This window comes from Xyrauchen texanus, chromosome 42 (genome assembly GCF_025860055.1).
Source record: "Xyrauchen texanus isolate HMW12.3.18 chromosome 42, RBS_HiC_50CHRs, whole genome shotgun sequence".
Classification (NCBI taxonomy): Eukaryota; Metazoa; Chordata; class Actinopteri; order Cypriniformes; family Catostomidae; genus Xyrauchen; species Xyrauchen texanus.
Window position 1 is genome coordinate 12,505,336 of NC_068317.1, and position 27,728 is coordinate 12,533,063.

At 37.7% G+C, this 27,728-nt stretch overlaps 1 protein-coding gene across 1 annotated transcript in view; it reads right to left on the reverse strand.

Moving 5' to 3' along the window:
* The window catches only part of LOC127635276 (TGF-beta receptor type-1-like), a 91,364-nt gene that overhangs the window by 16,422 nt on the left and 47,214 nt on the right, over positions 1 to 27,728 (reverse strand). The window contains exons 2-5 of the mRNA XM_052115184.1: positions 13,984 to 14,229; positions 9,144 to 9,380; positions 3,990 to 4,220; positions 1,027 to 1,194 (exon numbers count right to left, since the gene is read on the reverse strand). Of these exons, the coding sequence (XP_051971144.1) occupies positions 1,027 to 1,194; positions 3,990 to 4,220; positions 9,144 to 9,380; positions 13,984 to 14,229 (882 nt within the window). The remainder of the gene's footprint in view (positions 1 to 1,026; positions 1,195 to 3,989; positions 4,221 to 9,143; positions 9,381 to 13,983; positions 14,230 to 27,728) is intronic.

Consider the following 27,728-nt stretch of genomic DNA (forward strand, 5'->3'; position numbering starts at 1 on the left):
GAAGCTTGTCTTAGCAAGTGCCACTAAAAATACATCAGTTTTCAGCAGTCGTAAACAAATTAAAGCTGTGTTTATACCTTTCACACTACAATAGGCCCTATTAAATTGATCTTAAAAAGGCTTGATTGTGACACACTCTCAAAGCGTAATGGGGCATTATGTCTCAATTATATGAATGTAATAAAGCTGCCGTGCCATTTAATGAAGCTTTCCGCAATAACAAACACCTCTGTTGATGACATAATTAAGAAATCCCATTAAATAATTATGGAAGCAATATAGCAGTCTAAATAAGTCTCAAACCAGCAAAAATGCTTAAAAGTTTGGAACCGTTTGGAAAAATGTGATTCAAACTACTATTTTGCTAAATTTAACAAAAAATACATAAATTTCCTTGAGCCTGCAGTGGCTAAATAAACAAGGCTTGTAAAGGTGCAATATTGATTTGGCATCATTAGAATGAAAACAGTACAGCCCGTGTGAAAAGGAATTACCAGCTCACTATAAATGAGCAACCAAATTAACATCTGCTATGGTTGACATGGTGACAACATCCAACACAGACACTTGCTGAGGCTGCCTAGGGAAATATATATTATGGTACTCACCATACTCACACACCATGGCATTTATATGGTAAGTTTTGGTATTTAAAAAATCCCATGATATTAGGATCATTAAAAAATAAAGATTTTCAAGATTTCCTTTAATATGCAAATAAAACATTATTAAAACAAAGTGGCTTTGTGATGCCATCAAAACATTGCTCTTTGTTTATGAGTGTCACGTCACTGACCAAATACCATGGTACTACCATGGTACTTTTTCGTAATTTTTTTGTTAACTTCATCACTAGGAGGAATTTTGCCACCAAACAGTATACTTAAAATGTACAAAGTTACATTGTAGCTGCAAAAAGATAATTCATTTCTGTTTAATAACAGGCGGTCAGTGCACCAACCACAGGTGTGAGAACTATTGTGCATCTGTCTGTGGTTTTCAGGACACAGGTGAGCAAACAAATACCTTGTGTTCCTACAATCTCCATATGCAGGTGAGCCAAGCCACTGGCAGTGGACAAAGACAGCTTGATCATGCCCTCCACCGTCACCGTGTACCGATTCAGGTAGTCAAACAGAGAGCCATGCTCATGGTAGTCTGATACCAACCACAGCTGGGTCCATGTCCCATTGTCTGAGAGAGAGAGAGAGGAAAGACAGATTAGATGAGCAAATAGCAGCCGTTCTCAGAGTGCGAGACCACCAGATGGCTTGTGAGATCTCAAACCACTTGTGGACTACAACAACTGCTCAAAATAAACACAAACTCACACCACATGCTTCCAGAATCACTCTGAAAAAAGGAGAGTATGTTGCTGAATATAACTTATAACAGAGTCTAAGCCTAAGAATTGTTAATCAGATACAAGAGTCAAGAAATTCAGCAACAATTATAGTCTCTAAATGAACTCTGTCTGATGTGAAATGGGATCTGATGGTAATGTACTGTAGCTAAATAGGAGTCTGCCCTAAAGTCTCTATGGCCTTGTTCATACTGCCACTAAAAAATCTGATTTATTGCATATCCAGATTGTATCCAGATGAGTTTTTGATAATCTGGACAGGAAAAAAACACATGAAATCTTTTGAACTTTTTCAGAATCTGATTCAATCCACATCGGGAGGTGGTTTCAAATGCGATTGAAATCTGATTTTTTCAGATGCATCTTAGTCCGGATGCTCTGGCTGCTCAATTTGGATTTCAAATAGTCTTTTGCATCACTCTTAACGCGACACACAACGATGACGTCACAAATCGGTGACTGCTTCGATCAGTCTCAGTCTCCTGCACCGGGACTAGACAGTGCGCTTATTTGGAGAGCGAGATGATGCACCGCCATTTTCCCGCATCTGTTTTGAAAGCACCGTCACGAGGGTATGCCTACGTTGTTACTAAAGCAACCCATGCAGATAGGTTGGTTATGTCTGAATGCGCAAATCTGATTTGATCACTTGCAATTAATATTATGGACAGTTTGCCTGAAAAGATCTGATCTGAGAAAAAAAATCTGATTTGCCTGCAGTATGAACATAGCCTATGATTCTCCAGCCATAGATATGGCCCGGGTTCCTTCTTCATTACAAGTCTGCAGGATTTTTCCAATTTTATCTTCCAACAGGTTGAAATGCTCAGCCTGATCTCACATAAAAATCAGCGTGTGCCAAAAATCAGTGTGTGCCAATTTATCTTTAGCCAAAATCGGTATACGTTGACCGAATTTGAAAACACTGCCCCCAGAGGCTAAAGCGGTAAGTGTTTCATCCATTTATATCCAGGAGTGGTCGCCAGAAGCCAGTTGTAAAAATAATTGTTTTCAGCTAAACAGGGTGTGAAACAGTGAAGAGAAATGTTTATTTTACTTAATATACCACCCAACCAAATCCCAAATCTAAACTTAACCATTAGTAGAGACAAAATGCAATGTTAGGGATCAAAATGCAACCTCCTAATCATGTTCATTATTGTTTAAACAAACATGATTACCTCCTCGTTTGAATGGGGATTGTACTGTGGTCTCCCATGCAACTGACACAACCAGTCGTGCCATGAGGGAAAAGTAATTGTTGTAGAGCCATTTCACGACTTCCCGTGTGATCATGTTGAAATGCTAAGTCTGATTATGTTGTGAAGTAATAACATGGTTATTACATAGTATAAACACGGCGAGTTTATACTTCGGTTCAGGGATCTGCTTAAATCCCTAAACCAAAGAATGAGCAACAGTTATAGTGATGCTGTTGGTTTCAACTATTTTGAGGGCAGGTTATAACAGAGGCAGGTTTTGGAATTACATTATAACAACTTGAACATTGTCTTGAATACAAAAAAAAACTAATCTCAAGTTTATTTATGAAGGCAATTAGTATTATGTGTATTTGTATCCTTCAACAAAATTTGGGTATTTTCTTAGATTAGGTAAAAGTTCACCCAAAAATACAACTTCTTTCATAATTTAATCACCCTCATGATGTTTCAAACCAGGTTCAGAAATTAAGGGGAGTTCATGGCAAAAATGCCACCAAAAATGACCCTGAAATTCAAACCGTGTGGGAAAAAATGCCTTCGTAATGAATTCTAAGGATATATTCTCAACATTTGATATAGTTCTTAATATTCTATTAATGTCCTAGTTATACATACTATCGAGTTGATTTCATTTTTAGGGTAAGAGGTAATAAATTCTGAATCTTGACAATTTGTTTTTACTGAATTGATTAAATGAATGCATTTGACATAAACGGATGAAACAAAGTTCATGTTTTAAAAGGTTAGGAAAAGAAATAAAGTAAAAAATGCTCCTGGAAATCAAATCCACGGGCAAATATTGCCCCTTAATATAAAACGTAATTTCTGGCACTGTTCCAAACTCATTTGACTTTTTTAATGCTGAACACAAAAGGAACAAAATTTTATGGATATCCCAATCCGTCTTTTCAATACAAAGGCAGTTGATAGTGACTCATTTTTAAGCTTAAAAAAGCACTCAAGTGTCGTAAAAAGTCAGTGCGGCTTGTGCGTCATATTCCAAGTCTTATGAAGACATACAATAGGTTTTAATGAGAAACAATTAAAAAAAAATCTTGATTCTACTGTGCATTCATGAGCACTGCGATAGAAGCTTGTTCACTGTGGCTCACGCAAGAATTTGCAGTGTTTTAAGCGCTACTTTTGTGAGTCACTATCCACTGCAGTTGTTCTGAAAAGACGGACTGGAATATTTATTGTATTTTCACCTTTTGTGTTCCACATAAGAAATTCAAACGGTTTTGGAATGACATGAGGGTGGATAATTTCTGACCGATTTTTAAGCATTAAAAGACATCACTTGTCAAGTCTTTAAACAGAAGGTGTAGTGTGACCACATTAAAATGAGGCACACTCAAGGCAAGACCTATAAACAAATCCCTGCATGCATCAGTGCTGCTGACCTTTGTTGTCAGCGGCGATAAAGCCGAGGATGTTCTCATGCCTGAGCATCACAGTCTGATAGATCTCAGCCTCCCGAAACCAGGACCGCTCCTCTCTTGAGGAGAAGATCTTCACTGCCACCTCCTCTCCTCTCCACTTCCCCCGCCATACCTCTCCAAAACGGCCCTTACCGATGCTCTCCTGCAGGATGATGGTTCTGGCTATGGTCCTCTGCACTAGCAGAGGAAGACCTGGAAAAGATAAAACAGACAGATTATATATAGACAGAAAGAGAAAAGAATGAGATGCCAAGAAATATATATATATAAAATAACCGGTAACCCTTTACAATAAGATTTCATTTGTGAACATTAGTTAACATAAACTAACAATGAACAATACTTATACAGCATTTATTGATCTTGGTTAATGTTAATTTCAACATATACTAATAATAAATTTTAAATCAAAGTTGTATTTGTTAACATTAGTTAATGCACTATGAACTAACATGAATGAAAAATGAACAATTGTATTTTATTAACTAACAAAGATGAATAAATGCTGTAAAAATATATTCTTCATTATTTGTTCATGATACCTGATGCATTAAATAATGTTAACAAATGGAACTTTATTGTAAAGTTTTACTCAATAACCAATACGGTTAGTGTTATTTATCTTTCTATTATTTTTTTTTAATATAATTGAATACATCTTTTTAACAGGCTGTCATACCCACAACAGTCATTATTTAGACTTACAAACTTTATAAATGTACATTTTTAAACATAGCTTTTAGAAAGTGTTAAAAAAAAGTAACAGTTTTCAGTTTTCACAGAGTTTGAGTAGGACGTGTCCAAAAGTAACGATTTTGAGTTGAGTAACGATTGTTGATTGAGTGAGTAAATTGTTAGATTAAACCAAGCAACTCAATTCAATACAGACCACAAGTCACTTCGATGAGCCGGTACTTTTTAGTTCATAGTAGTCACTAAAAAGAACCGGCTCATAGTAGTCATTCTTTTGTTAAATCACTGGCCGTATGTTCGTTCTTGCATGCAACCAGCAAACAGAGGGTAATTGAAAGTTTTGCAGTCTATTTATTGCCCTTTTTTTGCAAAGCTCAATTTCGCTCTCATCAAATTGTTTTCTAATTACAAGCTCACATCTCAGCTTAAATAGAAGATGGTTTCGCCATGGGGTAGTAGACTTCACAGTGAACACTGGCATTCAATTGTGCAGAAAACAGTGGCATTAAGTATTTAATATCTAATTTAGATCAGATGCTATGGTGTCATGAGACGAAATCAACTAAATTGGTTAAGTGTCTGAATTAATTCAGAGTCAAGTGCAGCACAGGCAACACATTCATTCATACTAGTGAAATGACCAGCTGAGACTCCAACATGAATAAAATATTTGGAATTATAGAAGAGCATCCAAATTATCGATAAGTCTAAGTCACATTAGTACAGTGAGAGGGGAAATCTTAATTATTGAAAAACAATAGAAATCATATTGAGATGGTGCAGGTGTTGCAGCATGTGTATGGGCTGTGGCTCATATGGGAGAGGCAGGTTTGACTCTCACTATTGTTGTCCAACTTCTGCTGTTGACTGTCGCTGTCAATAATAAAGGCTGAAAAAAGCAGAGATGGAAAGGAATGCCAGAGGAGATGTGTGCAGGAATTGAAGAGAAACAAATCAAAACCAATTAACCTATATGGACAATCTCAAGGTTTATGTTCTCTAGCAACATTATGGTGAGTCATTCTACACTTAAGCCTTCAGGGCTCAAACTCAAAGGACTAGTGACACTTAAAAAAATAAAAGGGCAGGCCATTAGGAGCCAAATGGAGCGTGCATTCTGCATGGAAATGGTAAGAGGCCATGGAGGCAACGGATGGGTTCGGTATGAGCCAAACGGTATTCGGACAGCAGCAACTATGCCACTAAAAACGTATCGATCCATGCGATAATCTCATAGAGAAGAACTTGATCATTTTGGCCTTTGCATGGCTGCGATATTCAGAGCAGGCAGGGTGACAGGATGCATGAGTACATAAGGGCTAATACTAAAACCAGAAGCTTTGGTTATTGCATTTATTTAAATGTCATTATATTTTCATAAGTTGACTTTCATTAGCCTCTATGGAACATGGTAAAATAACTTAATTTCCAAGAAGACTATAATTTACACCTAAGTCTTCAAATTGGAGCCAAACTACATGAAGCATGAAGCAACTCACATCATGGAAACCTCAAAAGTAATTTTTTACGCTTGTAATTTATAACTGTAATTTGTGTCGGACTAACAAAATTCCTTTGTTGTGTTTCATGAATTTCTTTGAAATGGCAATTCAGAAAATTCCATGGAAATGGGAAAAAATTATGAAAACTGTAAAGTAGATGGCAAGGTCAGCCAGACAAGCAGAGAACTGCAGAGACTGTGAGCAGTGTCGTGGGATAGATATGTGGCATACAGACACAACCAACAGAGGAAGACAGAAAAAACATTATGTGTACAACGTGACTCACTGGTGAGGTTACGTCATGCAAGAGATCCAGACACAGACAGCTAAAGTAAGACAAGTTAGAGGCGCTACACTAAGCCAGACCAACAGACTCAATCAAATGAGTCTGAGGATGTCTAACAGACACCAGACTGCTGAAATGAATTAAGAAATAGGTTAACAGGAATTGGAATAAAATATGTTTTAAACCTACTTAAAGATCCTATTTAAACCTATTCTTAAAACCTAAGGCCTCCTTTAAAAGTGAATTGTGCATTTTATTTGAAGTTAAAAATACTTTCTCCTTTCGGTTTATAGTCAGCGTGAAATCAACTAGCATTCCTTTTTGTAATGCATTTTCCTAGACATTTTGTTAAAATCAGTTCATGATATTATGAAGAGAAAAATAAAGAAATCTTGCAACAACTAAACTTTTCGGCTGACGTCACCAAGCCCTATGCACTTTTCATAATTTTTTTTTATTTTTTTTATACAAGTCAGCCTTTGTTAAGCAACTGATCTCATGTGAGTTTGATATTAAACATATTTTTCAAAAGTACTATTCATTTATTTTGGGAGTAAGCCATTTTTAACAGTGGAAAAATATTTGAGTTAACTTTTTTTTTTTTTTTTTAAATGAATTTGTAATAATTTCACACCCTCATTAAAACGGCAGCATGTCCTTGGATATGTTCGGTCTACGTTTCAACCACTTCCACAGATTTTATTCCTTCAGTAAACATAAGAAACAGCAGCGAAACCTTGTTTCCCTGCAAATCAAGTTGGCATAGATATCTGAGGATATGTGCCTTAACTGAAGCATACGGGTTTGTTCGGACCTCACTCCAGTTTTCACACGTCTGATAAGGCCTTGGGGAGCAACTTTAAAGCGTTAAGTTAGCGTTACCCTGTTTTTACAGCTTGCCACGGAGACAGCACATCCGAAGACATGCCAATACGCTACCTGCCACTTTACACTCAGCACCCCATCTTTAAACCTGCCTGAGCTGCCGTGCGATGACTGCTGCGATTCAGCAAACCACAATCAAACACACACACAAAGGAGGGCGGGTGAGAGAGAAAAAGATTCTCAAAACAGACAGAGCCAAGCAGAAAATCAGACGTAAACATACATGGTGGCAAGCACACATCAAAGGAGGCAGGTGTTTAGAAAGACAAACAAGTAATTATATTGAATGAAAAATGCGTAAATAAAGAATAACAGGAATCTCCTGAAAAGTTTCCTGTGAGTCAGACAGCCATGTTTACACTTATTCACTTCATGCATCTTTATTATTCAAACTGCTATCTGATTGGGTATGCACATTCCATTTACACTTGAATAAAATATTACTTATAAATCTGATTTTAACGGGAATGACAATGAGGCTGTGAGGATAATACATTTACATATAATAGAAAATAGATTTACAGTCTCTTCAATAGACTACTGCAGTTTAAAGTGTTTTTGGATTGTTCCACAGACAACACAGAAAAAATATCTTTCCAAGAACATTCATTAGACAAAAAACTCCAGACAACATGAGTTGTGGAAAATCAGATGGAATCTAGGAGCTTTCTCCAGCTTTATAATGTACGTACCATTAAAGAGATGGCTGACTGGTCAATAGCAGCATCCAGTAGCCTGATATTTTTGAATAATGACCGCACATCTTGGCATAAAGTGATATTTCACAGGCCCGGGTATTGGGAGTCATCTTTCCTACAGCTCATTTCACTCGGTGATCTTTACAAGTAAGCTAAATCAATATTTTATTTCCTTTTATTAATTTTATTTGTCAAATAGTCTTGTAATAAGTGAGATAATGAGCAGTCACTCTGTCATTTTTGTATATAAAATTAGACTGGAGGTGGAATTCGGCTGTTTCTGGACACTACGCAATTTCTTTCCTTTTACATAATAATATAATGTAATTTCATCTCGAATCAAAATTTCATGTGAATTTATTTATTTGAAAAGTAGTCTTGTAAAAAGTGGAATAATGAGCAGTCAGACCTTTTCACAATATATCGTCCGATGAAAACCGAAGGTGGAATTCAGTGGTTTCTGCAGACTCTGCGATCTCAAAGCAAGATAATCCGCTCCTTGTCAGGGTTTATTTTGTGATGATGACCAGCTGACTGTAGATTATCCCTTACAAAGTTTACTTCCGTGATGATGCTAATGTTGGCCAGTGAAATTTGTAATTTTGATGAGGCTCATAAAAACTAAAAAGAGGAAGAGGCAACAAATATTAAAACTGCTTTGACAACTGCAGTCCAAAAGGCAGTAGCATTTTATTTGTTGTCTTTGTGTTCCCAAACTTCCACATATTAATGTAGTTCTGTTTGGGAGTAGTATGTGACACAGTACTGTTTGGAAGTTAAAGTATAAAGCTTGAACAACCAGATGCATTTACACTTGGTCATGTTGCATCTTGCATATGTAAGATTGTTAGAGAGATTGGATTGATAGCCTTCTTGAAGGACATACATACTTGGTCTTATTTATGATTGGATATCTATGCGATTTCTGAAACTGTGTGAATTTAAAAATAGGTGTAAAGGTGAGACAGATTTGATATCCGACACACTCATTAGCTTGGTGTGAGACTGATTACACAGAAATTGCATATGGCATAAAATGACTGTGACATACCAGAGCCTGAACCCGATGTGGTCATGTCATAGATGAGGTCTTTGAGCGTGGTTCCCACTGTAATGAAGGGGTGGTCCATAGAGGGATCTTCCTCGTTAGGCACGCGGTGGTGGATGACTGAACGGCTATGGCAGATGTAGAAAATGGTGACCATCATGAAGCACACCACACACACAGGACCTGCGATCAGGGCTGCAAAGGCCACGGGCCCCAACGCTGGAGGCTTCTGTGTTGGCACTGTGTGAGAAAAAAAATAAGATAGTTAGGAAACATCGGGATAGAAATGGAGAGAGTGAAATTGTTTGCAACACATTATACATCATTTTCCTATATTCACATTTGAACATACATGAACTACCGATCCGTTAAGCAGTATTAAATAAGCAACAAGAGGGTGTGTGTGTGTGTGTGTGTGTGTGTGTGTGTGTGTGTGTGTGTGTGTGTGTCAGTGATTTTGCCACGGATAAAGGGTACACTTTATTACCCCCCGGTAAAAGGTAGTCATGAGTGTTTTACTACTTTATTTAATACTGCTTAACATATAGCTCATCCAATCAGGTTTTAGAGACTGAACTATCAGTTTCATAATGTTAGTTAAAGACTTATTAATGCTAATTAAAAGTTACAGATTTATTATGGTGATTTGTACAGATTTTGATTGAGCTGCCTTGAAAAATACATGAGAGACCAGACTGCACAAGGAAAAAGGAAATTATTTTGCTTATAATTCATTATTTACTGTATTAGTAAAAAAAGAAAAAGAAAAAAGAAAACAAGAATGCAAGGACATGTTGCAAGGACATACTCTCGCTTGAGGTGGATACATCTTTTATTTACAAGAAGAAATGCTCAATCCAAAAAGTAATGTGACTTTGCCGCAACAAATAATGTGAATACATAATTCGCTCAAAGAAAATAATCAATATGGCAATGCTGCTTTATTCGCAAATAGTTTTTGCGATATTCCCAGTAAATTAAAATCACAACTTGGTCGGATACCTTACTATTGACTGTTTTGGTAGACCTGATGAGCATCGCAGTGCATGTGGGAGACAATTAAGAACAGAGCTGTAAATTGATTACATTTTTTAAATAATTAAATAAAATAAAAACAAACATTGAAATATAAATCACAAATATATTGAATTTATAATCTGTCTCAAAATAATTGCAAGAAATTGGTGAGTCATCATTTATTTTAATTACAGTATTAATATGCATGTTAAAATTTGATATAAGTATATGTATACATGCCATTAAATAAAAGGACATGTTGTAATTAAAAGTTCTTCAGCAGGGGCCTGGGTAGATCAGCAAGTATTGATGCTGACTACCACCCCTAGAGTTCTGTCAATCTAGGGAGTGCTGAGTGACTCCAGCCAGGTCTCCTAAGCGACCAAATTGGCCTGGTTGCTAGGGAGAGTAGAGTCACATGAGGAAACCTCCTCGTGGTTGCAATTAGTGGTTCTAGCTCTAGTGAGGCGCAGGGTAATTTGTGCGTGGATCGCGGAGTATAGCATGAGCCTCCACATGCTGCGAGTCTCCGCGGTGTCATGCACAATGAGCTATGTGATAAGATGCACAGATTGACTATCTCAGAAGTGGAGGCAACTAAGTCTTGTCCTCCGCCACCCAGATAGAGGTGAGTAACCGTGCCACCATGAGGAACTAGTAAGCAGTGGGAATTGGGCATGCCAAATTGGGGAGAAAAGGGGATACATTTTTTTTTTTTAAAAGTAGCTTTCAAGTGGACTTTATTTTAATAATAACATAAAATGGGCAGAATCTATTAATATCAAGCTTTATTGACAAGATAAACTTAAGTGTACATTGCCAATGCATCATTAGACACTATAAATACAGATATAAAACAAACTTAATGCTTTAAGTTGCTGAAGTTTAAAATATCAAAACGATTATTTTCTCTGGCTGCGGTTCAGTCGGCCATTTCATAGAAAAGTTTATAAGCCCATGAATTGGGAACAGTCAATTCCTAAAGTAATTTATTTACTTGCATAAAACAGATGCATTTGTTTCCAATAACTTTGTGAAAATTTGCCAAGATTTCTAATTGAGTATTACATTAGAATCTGGGGGGATAATACTGTCACCAGAGCCACAAAAAAATTAATAGAGAAGAAATAATGGGCCTTTGTTCTCCCTGTGATTTGCTTTTTAACCAAGTAATGCCAGATGATGTGTGTCTGGTTTTGAGTAAACAAACTAGTCAAGCTCAATTCTGCATTTTCTGTGAAGCCTAGTTACACCGACATAAAATAAAGAAGTTCCCACAGTTTACCATCTAGGCTTCAGACAGACATTCCATTACAAGGATATCATGATATCATGATATCGCAAGCCCATGCGATTAATCTCATGTGGGTATTGCTAACAATTTTTGGGAAACATAAGTGTAACCAATTAAATGAAAAACAAAACTGCCAAACAGAAGGAAGGCAGAGGACAGTTTGACTCACAGAAAATAAGGTTTGTAAAAATATGGTGATCCCAACAGGCTGAATAAGCCACCAAACAGCGCGGGTGGGACCATCTGTTCCAAATGACATTCCTTTGTTTACATGGAAGTCTCTTGCTGAGCACTGAGGTGTCTTCATCCAAAATTCATCTAGAGCAAACAATCACCTAAAACAGTCACCCAAGCACGGTATGAGGAGTTAAGATATAACAAAGGAGGCAGATTTCTGTACACGGAATTTTTGTGACCAAATTATAAAATGAAACATAACAGTTTAACCAACTCATACTTGTTAGTCAGCCATGATTTTATTACTTTAAATGTTGTCTTGGGGAAAATAGTTTTTGGTACCGCACCCAACTTTGAACTATTCTTTCGGTTTCTCAAATGAGGGCTGGGGATTTTCCGTAGAGCCTTTTATAAGCAGCAGCCAGAACGTGAGGCTTTTTGCCATGCCATCAAGATAATAATTTTATCACAGACTCATGGAGGCATTTACATTCGGCTGTTTTTGTATAACTGTATGAAGCTATACGTGCCATCCAACATCTTCCAGCAAACTTGAATAAAAAGATACACGGACATTTGGAAGATGTATACATTAACAAGCCTGACTATGTTACTCAGCATCGACTCATCAGCAGACCTTTAACAGATTGATCTGCAAAAATATACAGTACATTCACTCCTGAAAGTCAAAGCAAACGTTTTCACATTCCAGTTGTACCACTTTATCTACATTAGTGATGGACATATATGCACATGCTTCTGTGTATGAGTGCAACATTTTTATTTAGTTTTAGCAATTATGTGAATTTTGTATACAGTGACCCCAGAAAATATTTGACACTTGATTTATGAATTTCATTGAATTAATGATTAGATAACAAAATATCAAACCAAATGACATTTCCAAACATATACTAAACCTTTCCTCAGAACAAACTTCACTTTTTGAAGACAGTTTTGTCAAATAAATGCTACTTGTTTTAAATTTTGTTATATAGTGCAAAGACATTTATACATTTTGTAAATGTTGCTTAAGCACCTATACTTTTTGGGGCCACTGTATCTGGGTAATTGACATGAATCACTTTTAAAAGGTTGACATGCAGTGTGACATGCTATAATTAATCTAAAACTACTTTAAACAGCATTTTGCTAATTGTTTTATAATTATTACATTATAATATATTGCTTAAACTACCTCATATTTAATTGAGATACTGCATGGAATATTTGTACTTTTTAAAATTCACACTGCAGGACCTTTTAAAATTAACTAATGAAGGCAAAAAGTGATTCAAAAAGATGGAAATGGTGACAAGTTACAGGACCAAAATACATTCAAATAAAGGTGTTTCTTTTACATGAAGCAATTTCATGTCCCAGGGGTTAATTTTTTTCTTTTTTTGTGATTATTTTATTTATTTATTTTTTACCAAAAAAGCATGTTATGTATAGATTTAATTGTTTTAGCCTTGTACCAGACACAAACTTTCAATATTAAACAATGAAAATACATTATACATATAAAATTAGTACATGTTTAAGACTATGATAATCTTTAAAAAAAATATTATAATAAAATAGTGAAATATATACAAACCATTTCAATTATTGTGTGAAAATGATTTCATCTCTATTACAAAAAGTCCCACAGTTTTGCCATCATTTCAACCACACAAACAATTTTGCCCCAATAACGTTTTTTCAAAAGTTAGAGAACGTGTTAACAAAGTTGACAAAAGTGCCAATAAAAAGCCATGCTTGGGATGAAATATGAGGCAAGTGATGTTTGAAGGAAACAAAGAAAAATCAAGGTAAATATCACGTATGAGCAGAGTATGTTTGTTGCATCAATTCCAATCAAGCTTTAATTTGACCAAATTATGCAAAAATTATGAAAACATAATTCAATTGAGTGTATTTAGGATACATAAAAAGTTAGCTATGAAATTAGCCAAAGCAAGACAAAAGGATTCAAATATTTTATTTCAAAGATGTTAAAAATGAAATTTCCACCAAGGATGCCTAGTAAACACTGTACAGAATTTGAAATTTGCTGGAATTTACAATGTGGTGGGAATTTCCATTACTATAAGAAAAAATAAATTAATAAATACAAAACTCTCCTGTGATGCATACATACACTGTTGGACCTTGTAAAAAAATGCTTTAACAATATTTTACTGTCTAGAAGTCCACAGTGCTAAAAGTGCCCATCAATTTTATCCAAAGATCTTGTAGCTGATAATATTTTTTATTATTATTTAAAAAACTCTCCATGGACACATTTTGACTCGACTACCCATCTGCCATTGTTTTGACCACTGATCTGCATGTCAGTCTACTGATTCTTACCTGGGAATGTTGTGAGGTCAGGGTTCTTGTTGCACAAGTCTGTGTCACAGCATATGGGGTAAATTCCTGTGTCCTCCTTGGTAGAGGGTGCACAGACGAAGGGTCGGTCACGCGGGATCAGCTCGATCTCGCTGATGCAAAAGCTTTGTTGCGTGGTGCCGCTGACTGATTTGGTGATGGACACATAGCACAGACCATCTGTGGCACAGGTGTGGTTTGAGCATCGGTGACAGTAGCATTGTAAGGCTGAAAAGAATAAGAAAAATAACATGAATGTTTTATAATTAAGACACCAGTTTTAATTAGACAAACCTCAACCTTTACTTATAAAACAAAAGATTGACAAAACAAACTTTTGAAGCAATAGATGTATTGTTCAAAATGAAGACAAAAGGTATTGTGACACTTTCTGGTTGTCAAAAGTTAGTGGAACATATCCATTGTTAATGTGATGAACTACACCTGTGGTTACTCTGCTAAGACACCTGTGAGAACTTGAGAGGAACTGACTTCATACATCCACTAAAATCACATTGAGACCAGTTGGTTAAAAGACACCGAGAGAGAAAAAAATGGCAAAGAAAAGTGAACTTAGCTCTGAAAAAAAAAAAATATATATATATATATATACACACATACATACACACACACACACACACACAGTGGTGGGCAAAAGTTTGGAATAATGTACAGATTTTGCGGTTTCAGAAGGAAATTGGAACTTTAATTCACCAAAGTGGCATTCAACTGATCACAAAGTAAAGTCAGGACATTACTGATGTAAAAACAGCACCATCACTATTTGAAAAAAGTAACTTTTGATCAAATTTAGACAGGCCACATTTCCAGCTGCCATCACTCCAACACCTTATCCTTGAGTATTCATGCTAAATTGCTAATTTGGTACTAGAAAAATCACTTGCCATTATATCAAACACAATTTCAAGCTATTTGGTTCATTATATTAAACTTAACATCGTCTTTGTGTTTGAGTTTGTGACGCCACGGTATGCAATAAACTGGCATGTCTAGGACAAAAAAGAAACTCTTTTCTAGAAACTCATCAGTCAATCATTGTTTTGAGGAATGAAGGGTATACAATGATTTAAATTGGCAATATATATATATATATATATATATGAAGATTGCATCCAAAGGTGTAAACTACATTCTTCGTAGACAAAGGACAACTGGCTCTAACAAGGACAGAAAGAGATGTGGAAGGCCAGATGTACTAAACAAGAGCATAGCATAAGTACATCAGAGTGTCTAGTTTGAGAAATAGACACCTCACATGTCCTCAGCTGACAGCTTCATTGAATTCTACCCGCTCAACACCAGTTTCATGTACAACAGTAAAGACAAGACTCAGGGGTGCAGGACTTATGGGAAGAATTGCAAAGAAAAAGCCACTTTTGAAACAGAAAAACAGAGTTTTTCTGTTTCAAAACAGAAGAAAAGGTTAGAGTGGGCAAAGAAACACAGACATTGGACAACAGATAATTGGAAGAGTGTTATGGATCTTAACCCCATTGGGCATTTGTGGGATCAGAAAGACATTAAGGTGTGTGAGAAGGGCCCGACAAGACATCTTTGGCAAGTGCTACAGGAAGTGTGGGGTGAAATGTAACCTACGTTTCTGGACAAACTGACAGCTAGAATGACAAAGATCTGCAAAGCTGTCATTGCTGAATGTGGAGGAATTTTTTATTAGAACTCTTTGAAATAGTTTAAGTTATGAATTTTTTCAAATTGTCATAGTAATTTTTCACATTATTAATGTCCTGACTACATTGTGATCAGTTGAATGCCACTTTGGTGAATAAAAGTACCCATTTCTTTCCATAAGAGCTAAATCTGTACATTATTCCAAACTTTTGGCTGCCAGTGTGTGTGTATATATATATATATATATATATATATATATATAAGAGAGAGAGAGAGAAAGAGAGAGAGAGAGAGAATCATTTGTTTGTAGATGCCACTTGTTTTAATGCTTCACACAGTTTTAATATTTTATATCTAATACATTAACATTGTGACTTAAGTATCCAAAAATGTCCAGTTAATTTTTGCAGTCCAAATACTAACAGTTTTGGAGATGTGGGCTTTTCTCATTCAAGTAGTTAGGAGCCGCGCACTTTTATGCCTATTACAAACAAAACAATTGCTGCCCAGAGGCATTGCCAAGATGGCCGTTGATTGGGCTGACTTGCCTTAAAAGGGACTTTAAAGAACCAATTATAAGCAAATATCACAAACAAAGAATGAAATCAAAGGTGGGATAAAACTAAACTTTCAGACTGAGTTTTCCAAACAGAGTTCAGTCATTGCTCATTTCGGGTGAAATGCACCATTTCACGATAGAAAATCCAAAACCTGGCATCAGCAGATTTCCATTGTCCAGCAGGACATTTCTGTTGTCTGAGTTGAGTTGCACCATACCGACCACCTGCCTCTCTTCAACATACATATGCCACCATCCAAAAACACTGAAAATCCCACTGAAAATGAAGGTCAAGCCAGAGCTTTGCTTACAATCAAAACTATACTATTCCAGACAAAAAAAAAGATTTAAAAAGTAGGGGGAATGCATTTCATCAATTATGGAATTTAAATATCCCCATAATATTACCAAATGTACTAGGGCTGGGTATTGCCAGGCACCTCACGATATGATACGTATCATGATACATATGTCACTATATGATATATTGTGATGCATCACGATATCATGGTTCAATTTACTTATGATTCACATGCTCTCAATTTTATTCCAATAAATATTGGTATATTTCAATTATGTCCACTTTGCTTACAAATGAAAGAAATTCTCTCACAGTTAACTTTTTTTTTATCAATAGTTTTTCATCACTTTGGTCACATTCTAGCTTTTAAAAACATACAAATTTCATGTATTCCATCAGCAAATATGATGTCCAAAAATTAAATATGCGTTTGTCTAAGTGTGTGTGTATATATATATATATATATATAGGGCTATCGATTTAACACATTAATTCAGTGCGATTAATTTGACAAAAAATAAGGCGTTAAAAAAATGTACGCAATTAAATCGCACTGCCCCCGGACCATAATAAGGAAGATTCCTGAGAAATGCAAGCTTGTAGTACCACCTGTTTACTCCAGAGGGCAGTAAGTGAAATTTCAGCTGTATGAGCAACGCGCAGTATAAACATACAGTGAAGAAAACACTTCAATAGGGAGAACACCACAAACATGCGTTACGTTCTTGCGTTCAAAACACTTGAAGGAGCACAAATGCGAACTAAGGGATCTCAAGATGTGTTTAAAGATTGAGTATTAAACTATATTTAACTTGAAACAGTGACCTAAACATTTTATGTTTATGATGCAAGACACCCGAGACACTACACAAGCATATCTGACATAGGTGTAGATTGACGGGCTCTTAAATAAGCCCTCATAATAAATCTCCAACTGATTGACAAATTCACTTGTGAAATGGATTGCTGTGAACTGTATGCCAATGATTGACTTATGATCAATAATATGGTAGAAAACAATACATTGTATTCTAAAGCCGCTTTTTGTATGGCCTTATCAATGATGAACTCTTCTGCTACAAGAATGTAATACATTTTAATTATGTAAAAAAAAAAATATTATATATATATATAGTGTGTGTGTGTGTGTGTGTTTATTATTTAGATGCCTAATTTGTCCTATTTTAAAGTATTTACGTCAATATGTAGAACACGTGCTATAACCCAGTAATGTCTCTTTAAGGACAGAGACTTTAACACGGATTCGAATGTACGATTAGAATAAAACGTTTGTTTTTGTCATTTTTTTTATATCAACGTCTAACTGCAAAGACCAAAAAGGGAATTATAAGAGACCTTATCAATGATAAATGGATTACATGTATCTCATCTTTGGGCACACATTAAGGCAAACCAAACCTTTACTCTCAACACGCAGTGAAAGGATGCTGAACTCAGTGCTGAACTCAGTGCTGAACTGGCGAGTGACATCTGAAATATTACAAGGCAGAATTTTAAGAATCAATATTCAAGTAATCAAATGAAGATCGCGGTTAATAGGAAAATCAATATTTTTGCACAGCCCTGATGTTTAAACACGTGAGAGAGGACCAGCATGTCCGCGAGAGAAACAGCTCTGTTTCAGTCTCTCTTGCGCCTCATAGCAGTGACTGTACTGAGAAACACTGCTCTGATGTTGCACTTACTAAGATGTTGGACATGATGTGAATACAGAAATAGTTGAATACAAATTTTGATTAAGGGATCTAAAGTATCAATACGATATTGTGAGGAAAAGTATCACAATCTATCGCTATTTGATAGTATTGGCACAGCCCCAGTACTATTTGGGATTTTCCACTGCACGGTACAACTCGACTCAACTCGACTCTGCTTGCTTTTTTGGGGTTTTCCACTGTGGATAGTACCTGGTACCTGATACATTTTTTAGTACCAGCTTGGTCGAGATTCCAAGCGAGCTGAGCCGATACTAAATGTGATGACAAAATCCTGCAGATTACTGATTGGTCAGGGAGAATTGTCACTACCAGCATCACTGGATTTCCGGCACACGACATCAACCCGCTAGTTTTAAAGCTAGCAAAAGCGATAACAGTATAATTTGTTCACGTGACTTTCGACTTGTGAAAAAAGAAATGGCTGTGTGCAAAACCAAGCCATGGTCAATAAACGAGGTGCAGACGGTCAACTCGTTAGCTAAAAAGAAACTAAAAAGTCTCTCAGGAAGTGTCTCAGCTGTTGGCCGCACACAGCTACCACTGGTCCTACCAACAGTGTAGGGAAAGGTAAAAAAAAAAAAATGACTACAGAACCATCAAAGAAAAGTGGAAGTGGTTCGACCAAATGGACGCTATTTAAACCGGTGAGCAATGGGTGGGAGAGTGCCCTAGACTCGATGGAGCATGGTACATTTTGTTACGTTAACTCTATACTCTGCTTGAAAGCTTCACTTTATTTAGTTGACCAGCTACTGGAAGCTTGCTTCTAAAACAACCATGCCAATTTAACTGTTGCACTTGTGTAAAATCACCATGCAACACCTGCTTTATGCAGCACAATGAGCTAACAGCTAGCGGTTGTGTTATTGTTTTGGTCAGTTTGTGTCGTGTTTAAGATGATGTCACGGCAGTAGTGGCGGCTCAACTATGACAATCAGCCTATAATCCCACCCATGTTGAGGTGCCACTAAACTGCAGTGGAAATGCAAGCTCAGAAAAGTCAAGAGTTGAGGTGAGTCGAACCGTAACGTGCAGTGGAAAAGTGCCATATGTGTAAATTTCAACGTGACCCATTTTCAGTAGTAAAAACCATTAAATCCAAAAACAATGTAAACTGCTCTCCTGTTACATTTGTGAAATATTTAAAAAATTGATAACCAAATTGATCACAATGAACACAATCATGACCAATTTTCAGATTTCATGATGAATTTTGTGATTTAGTAAACTGAACTAAAACTGAATTTAGTATCCAACTTACTTGTCACAGTAAATAATAAAAAGTTAGTCAAGTATGTTGTAATACATTTTGGTCACTTCAATGCAACACACTATAAAGCTTTTAGAAATAGTTACAGCATAATTACAGTATAGCAAAGTGCAGCAAACCAATTTTAAACAAACAAATTGAAATATTTTGTGTTAGACCATAACGAAATGAATAAATAAACTTTTAATGCAATACAAATATGAAAGCTAATATGAAATGTTTTTCATCAGCTTTTATAAACAATTGAGGTAAGCTTTAAAAACTTTGCACTCGTTGAACTTGTTTTTGCCCCAGTCTGGTGAGGTAATTATACAGGCAAGAGAACACAACATAGTCAAGGTGAAGACAGGTTACATTTAACAGACAGGAACATTCAACTACTGTCTGTGACTGTGCACACACACTGTGTGATTTGTATGCGGCTTAGTTGAGGTTCAAGCAAGGTGACTTATGTTGCTAATAAGTATTTCAGTCCTATTCTGTCAAACCAACCTAGACTGCTAAAAAAAAATAAGTCAACCCAGGCCAGCTTGTCATGGCGCCATATGCTGAAGCTGAGCAGTGTGTGTTCATAGGGGATCACACTTGCACAGCCATGAGATGCCAGAAATATCAGCTCATTGACTCATTGATTCCCTGACAAGGTCACTTTGAGGGAATAGTGAAGGGTGGAAGGAGACATTTAAGATGGATGCACAGATGCCATTTTTTCTCACCCGATCCGATTCCAATACTTGAACTCTCTGGATCAAATTGGCTTGTTTACCTGTAAGGCGGGACTTCCTTTTCTATATCTGTTGGCTGCTGGGCGTTTACATTTCTCAGTGTTCAGTGTTCCATCTCTGTTAAATTGTCTATGTCTATACCTCACTGTGTGGAACTGATTGGGGGTACTCTTTTATATGGAAATAGGGCTGCACAATTTTGACAAAAAGTAATATTGCGATTATTTTGAAAAATACTGCAATTGTGATTTGTACTTCGATATGATAAACAAAATATTTGTAAGTGATTTTACCAAACTTTGATCACTCTTTGAGGGTTCATTTGAGTCCTCTTAAAAAACCCAAACTATTAACTTTTTCACTTAAGCCAATATTTTTTTAAATAAAACAAATTAATAAAACAGTTAAACAAAGAGAAAAGAGCCTGTACGGACTTCAACCTTTTGGCAGAACAGCCAGTGACACCACTCCTCCAGGGCCAGCTTCACCGCAGCAGCTGCCTGTTACTGATGTTGTAGTTTTGTTCCGCCAGCAACAACCGGTGGGAAAAGAAGGCACGTGGTGAATCTTTCTGTACTTGGGGGAATACTGTGATAGACCCACCCCAACCCCTACCACAGACGTGTCATCCTACACCACAAATCTAGATCAGGCATGGTAAAAATAGGTGCGGAGGTAAACAAAGACTTAAAGGGATACTCCAGGATGTAGCATTAAGCTTTGTATCAGTAGAAAACCAGTTGTATTTTCGAATTACCCTGCTTCCCCCCCCCCTCATATCCCCATGATGAGAGAAAATTTCATTTTTAGTCTGGAAAAAATCCTCCGATGACCTAAAAATCGTCATTTTAGCGTCATCGGAGGATTTTGGGACAGAGGCTTTAAACTACAGCCAGTGTTAGTAGCTAGTTCACGATGTTTTCACCACGCCCATATGAGGCAGGATCTTACTCATAGAATGTAAAGATAGTGTCAGCCATCTTTAAGCTAAGCTAACAGGCTCTTGCTCTGTAAAACTTTGTATAATAGTCTAATCACGATGGCGGAAGAAAGTTTTGAAGTAATGACAGATGGGGATTTCGAAGATCTTTTGTGTGAATCGGATGCTCGTGGCTACCTATACTGAGCCGCAATACAGCGATCGAACAGTTGCGGGAGATGGAGGAACAAGAGGCGGCGGAGCAGCTGCTGCAGCAGGGGAGCAAGACCTGCTTGGCGGTCAGGAGGAAGAGCCCGGCCAGACTCGAGCTGGGGCTGAACTGGTGGTGTCAGTGCTCTCGCTATGCGTCTATGCAAACAGATAGAGAGTCCTATTGCTGTCGCGTATTTCAGCGATGCCATTTTCTTCTGCATGAGATCGCTGAATCCGCTGATGAAACTGCACCGCTAGCATGTGTAACTGAGCACCCAAGTTTTGTACCACACATGGACAGGGGGTCCTGGAAACTTATTTCAGGATCCCAAAGATAAATTGGAAACGCCAGCCAAAGCCTGCAGGGACAAATGGACGGTTTAGTGTAAAGTGAGTATTTGTTTTGTATTTCTTTTTGTTACTAAGGCGTAATGTACAGAGTTTGGACACCCGGCATAATCGTGGTTTGGGAGTGGCCTCGAAAGTCGCGACAAAGCAAGTGCATTCTGGGAGTTGTTGTCTTTCAGCCACATGAGTAAAAAATTTTTTTTTTTCCTTTTCTCAGTCTAGAATGCTTCAAATTCAAAAATAATTTCACATTTCTACTACATAAATGACCACTATTAAATACACATTCATCTTCCCACAGCTGGAGTATCCCTTTAAGCTTGTCAAAGGCCGCTTGAGCCTGCGCCGACCAGTTGAACCTGGTCTTGGTGGAGGTTAGACCAGTCAGATCAAAATGTCTAAACACCTGGAAACCTGGCAAATCCTAGAAATCTCTCCAGGGCCTTATGAGAATCTGGGGTTGGCTAACCTTGGTAATTGCTCTTACCTTGGCAGGATCCATACAGATTCCCCCTGAAGAAATTACAAACCCCAGGAACAGAACAGAAGGTGCATGGAGTTGACACTTATCTGTCTTCACAAAGATATAATTCTCTAACAACCTTTGTAAGACCTAGCGGACATGTCAGAATTGGAGAGACTGGGAGAAGATCAGAATATCATCCAGATACACAAAGACAAACCGATTGACCACATCTCTCAAAATATCATTAACCAGGGCCTGGAAGGCAGCTGGGGTATTGGTGAGCCCAAAGAGCTTTTACCTGACAGGAGTTGGCCACATGCACAGGCTTACCACAGTAAAGGCACAACCCCGTGTCAGCCAACGATGCCACTCCTCAGGAGTTAAGCAGGTCGCTCCAATCTGCATGAGCTCAACTTCCCAGGGGGAATCTGGTGAGGGAACTATGGTGGGAATGGGGACAACTTCAGCCTCCTCAACAAGGTGAGTGTAGCAATGGCGCTGGCGTACAGAAAGTCTGTTGTCCACATGAATATCCAAGCTGATGAGATTGTCCACACAAGAGGTATCTGGTCTGAGATCTGGTCTGAGAGCCCATGTAGGAAGTGGTCACATGGTTCCCCCTCATTCAAGTCACAAGAAGCCGCTAATGTCCTGAATTCAATAGCATAATCAGAGACTGATCTTACCCCTTGATGAAGATCCAAGAGCTGACGGGCCACATCCCGGCCTTGTGCGAACAGATTGAAGAATTCCTATTTTTGGCTGTAAACTCGTTGAAGGAGGCACAACAGGGAAGCTTGTTGTCCTCGACAGCTGTTCCCCACTTCCGGGCCTGCCTGTTGAGTAGTGCGATCATGTAGGTGATCTTGGCCTCCTCCGAGGGAAAGGCTGATGGCTGCAGAGCAACAACCAAGGAACATTGAGAGAGGAATGAACGGAAATACTTAGGATCACCTTCATAGGGCAGTGGGGGGTTCAAACGAGGTTCTGAGCCTGGAGAAGTGTTGTGTGGTAAAGGGGTAAGCCATGTTAGACATATTGCAATATTAGGCGCAATCAAAGGCAGACTCGAATGACTGAGAATAAACCAAAGATTTTAATAAAGAGTCTAGTCAATTAATTATACAGTGGAATGGATGTGGAATACAATGCATGAGCAATGCAGGAAGATGATGACTGCAGTGTGGATAGCGATGTCTCCGATGGTGAGTCAGAGAGTGGTGCCAATGGAGGTAAGGCTGGGTGGGATCCCTGAGGAGCGTTGGATCTGACTGCGGAAAATGAGAGGTAAGTACAACCCCAGAGACAGGGAAGCCAAGATGCACTGCTGACAGGGCTTGAGGAGAGTTTCTGGGATGGCAGAAGAGAACAAACACAGACCAACAGGAACAGACAGGAGCTAGACTGCAAGCCAGAACAGCACAAGACAATCTGGCACAAGATAGCACACACAAGGGCAAGAGAGGCAATCAACTAACCAAGAACAGGTGATACTAATTAAGCCATAAGCCAGCACAGCCACTGCCCCTGCAGGGAAACCCTGCACTAGTTGCCAGCACATGGCCAAACAAACAATGAAACACAGAAGGAATATAGACTCACCAACTGATCAGCCACCAATCCTGACAATTCATCATCATTATTTTTTGGAACCCAGTAAACTTGATATTATATTATTGCAATATTATAATGTTATATTGATTATTATTATTATTATCATTATTCTTATTATATAACAGCAATACTTGACAGTAATAAAATCTTAAAGGGAGAGTTCACCCAAAAATGAAAATCCTCTCATTATTTTCTCACCCTTATGATTTCCCAGGTGTGAATCACTTTCTTCACCAGAACACATTTGAAGAAAACTAGAAACTTATCTTAGCTCAGTAGGTCCATAAAATGCAAGTGAATGTGATTTTCTGAGCTTCAAAAGAGAAATCTACAGACAGTCAGCATAAACGTCATCCAAACAGTATAACACCTGCTGTTAAATGTATGTCTTCTAAAGCAACACAATTGCTTTTGGTGTGAAAAAGATAAATATTTAAGTATTTTTTAACTCTAAATCATGCTTCCATTCATATAATTGCATTGGCATAACATGAGAACTGACATGGCTGGATCACAGCCGGAAGAGCAGTGCAGTTTACAAATGAGAAGGAATAACGCTGAACAGTAACTTGGTTGGTTTTGGTTTAGATCTGTCATTATCGGTTTCTTTACTCACAATGGTTGTCTGCTTATCCTGGATGTCTCAACCGAGTAGAGAATGTGAGATTACTTCAGTATCATGGTAACATGAATACATCAAGAGAGACCGCTTAGACTCCACCCGCTCGTGGACTTTACCCTCACGTTGGATTATAGTTAAAAAGTAGTTAAATATTGATCTTTTTCCGATGCAAAAGTGACCATATTGCTTTAGAAGACATTCATTTAACAGCTGGAGTCGTATCAGTTAGATTTTTGGAGCAGCTACATTCACTTGCATTGTAAGGACTTACTGAGCTAAGGTATTTTCTATTTTTCTTCAAATAAGTTCCGGTGATGAAAGAAAGTTATACGCACCTGGAATATCACAAGGGTGAGAATTTTCATTTTTTGGGTGAACTATCCCTTTAACTTGCATGGGGCACTTCCATGCAATCCAGTTAAACAAAATAGTTCTAAACAGTTTGGCGACATCTGCATGAAAAGTTTGTGTGTAGTTGAATTCACAACAGCTGTTCTCCTCTGTCCACAAATGCATGGTGCCATGGAGTGTATTATTTGTATATTAATTTATGTGACCAAGGTCATATCACGATTATAATTTTATTTCAATTAATTGTGCAGCCCAAGGGCCTGGGTAGCTCATCAAGCAAAGATGCTGACTATCACACCTGGAGTCTCCAGTTCGAATCCAGGGCATGCCGAGTGACTCTAGTCAGGCTTCCCAAGCAACCAATTGGCCCGGTTGCAAGGGTGGGCAGAGTCACATTGGGTTAACCTCCTCATGCTTGCTATAATGTGATTCTCGCTCTCGGTGGGGCGTGTGGATGCCGCAGAGAATAGCGTGAGCCTCCATATATGACAAATCCGCGGTAAAGCGCTCAACAAGCCAGGTCAGAAGATGCGCAGATTGACTGTCTCAGATGCAGAGGTAACTTGAGATTCGTCCTCCACACCTAGCGGTCCTAGAGCACATTGGGCATGCCAAATTGGGGAGAAAAGTGGAGATAATAATCATTTTATTTTTAAATAAATGAATAAATACAAATTAATTGTGTAGCCCGATATGGAAAGAAACACAAACCTCTAACTACACATTATTTCATTATAAAACAGAGAAAATTAACAAACAAAAAATTATTAAATATAAAATATGTAGCCTATTAAGAAAAACTTTATTTTTAAATAGTCTACTGGATAATGCAGCAACAAAATTAACAGTAATTCGAGTGAAAGTTTTTAGTACAAGAGAAGCCAGCCAAGTAACTTATATCTGGACTTAAATAGATGTAGACCTCTTTTTTGTAATCAGTCCTCTTTTCAATTACAGATTTTGTTTGTAACCCAGTCTACTTAAAAATTATTATAATTTTATATAAAACATTATTATTATTATTATTAGTGGTGCTTGCAAAGCATCACTATTGTAATCTCACATACTTATTATTAGTGGTGCTTGCAAAGCATCACTATTGTAATCTCACATACTTATTATTAGTGGTGCTTGCAAAGCATCACTATTGTAATCTCACATACTTATTATTTTTATTTTTATTTTTATATCTCCGTACAAAAATTCGGCACCTAACTCGTCCCTGCACCGTTTGGCGTAGACCCACCGAATGAGGTGTCAAATCGAACGACCTATTGATGACACGTGTGCTATGACTTTTATAGCTTATCGGAGTACGGTATTTGCCCCAGGGGCAAAAAAGCGGCCGAAAAATCCCATAGACTTAACATTGCGACAAACTTTGACGCGTCACAGCTCCAATAGAGGATTTCACAGAAACGTGTGATTTGCCACATTTGAAGAGGCTGGCAGGCTCTGTAAGAGCATACCTCAATATGGGGTAAAAGTTGTACCCCTGGGGTGCAGGAGCTGCCCAAAAATGCCCCAATTGACTTATAATGGTGTAGGACGGCCCATGAAATGAAAAGGCATAGGGATTTTCTATTGAACATAGCTCTGGATCACAGTGTCATAGAGACGAGGGGGTGGGCTCATTTTACTCAGACGACCAATCAGTCTCTCAGGATCATTTTGAATCTATCAAGCCACGCCCTAGCAACAATTTGGAGCACCTTAGCAACAAGTCCCATAGACTTCTAATGAAACACATCAAAGGGATATCTCCGGATAGAAGTGTCATAGAAACACAAGGGTGGTCTCGTTTGACTCGGGGCAGCAAACAGCCAATCATGAATCACCTCAACACTTCCTAGCCCCTCCCTAGCAACCATTGTTTAACACCTTAGCAACCAAAATCCATAGAGGGATATCTTCCATTCTGAATGTCACAGAGGCATGGGAGTTGGTTTATATCATTCATACTGACAAGCAGCCTTTGGAGTTTCATGATTGGCAGCTGCCAAGCCACTCCCTAGCAACTAAACAGAGTACCCTAGCAACCGTTTAGCAATAACTGTATCTCTGCACCAGAAAATCAGAGAGAATTCTGGGTTGATTTATTTCAATCAGGATGGCAAGGACACTTGATAAGTATCACTATGGTAACTGCCTAGCAACCACATGGGGTTACCCTAGCAACAGAGTAACAAATCACATATCTCTGCATCAGAAAAACGTAGAGACTTCCGGGTTGACTTATTTCAATCAGGATGGCAAGGACACTTCATTAGTATCACTATGGTAACTGCCTAGCAACCACATGGGGTTACCCTAGCAACCGAGTAACAAATCCAATATGTCTGCATCAGAAAAACGTAGAGACTTCCGGGTTGACTTATTTCAATCAGGATGGCAAGGAGACTTGTATTGTATCACCTTGGTAACTGCATAGCAACCACATGGGCTTACTCTAGCAACCGAGTAACAAATCGCATATTTCTGCACCAGAAAATCATACAGACTTCTGGGTTGATTTATTTAAGACCATAATTTTTGGTCTTTTCAAGTTATAACATGCTGTTTGACGAGTTTTGCCACGGCAAGCACCACTCACATTTTCTTCAGGAAATGTACCCATCTAGTTATTATTATTATTTTTACTGGTGTTGTTGTTGTTGTTAATAATAATAATAACAACAATAACAATAAAATGTTTTTTAATATACAATAGAGATTACCTTTATAACCCTAGGGCTTTGATTTTGAGTGAACACTCCATGAAGATGGGGAGATTGTCTTTGTGTGGGCTAGTTCACAGTAGTTTAATTTGCTTTCCATTCTGGGGAACTGCTTTGTTTTATAAATTGTTTAAGATATGATGAATTGCTCCTCCAGTTCCAATATCAATGCATGCTAGAAGCTAACTGAACTATCGAGCATCTACATCTGAGATGTAGTTCATGTGGAGCGT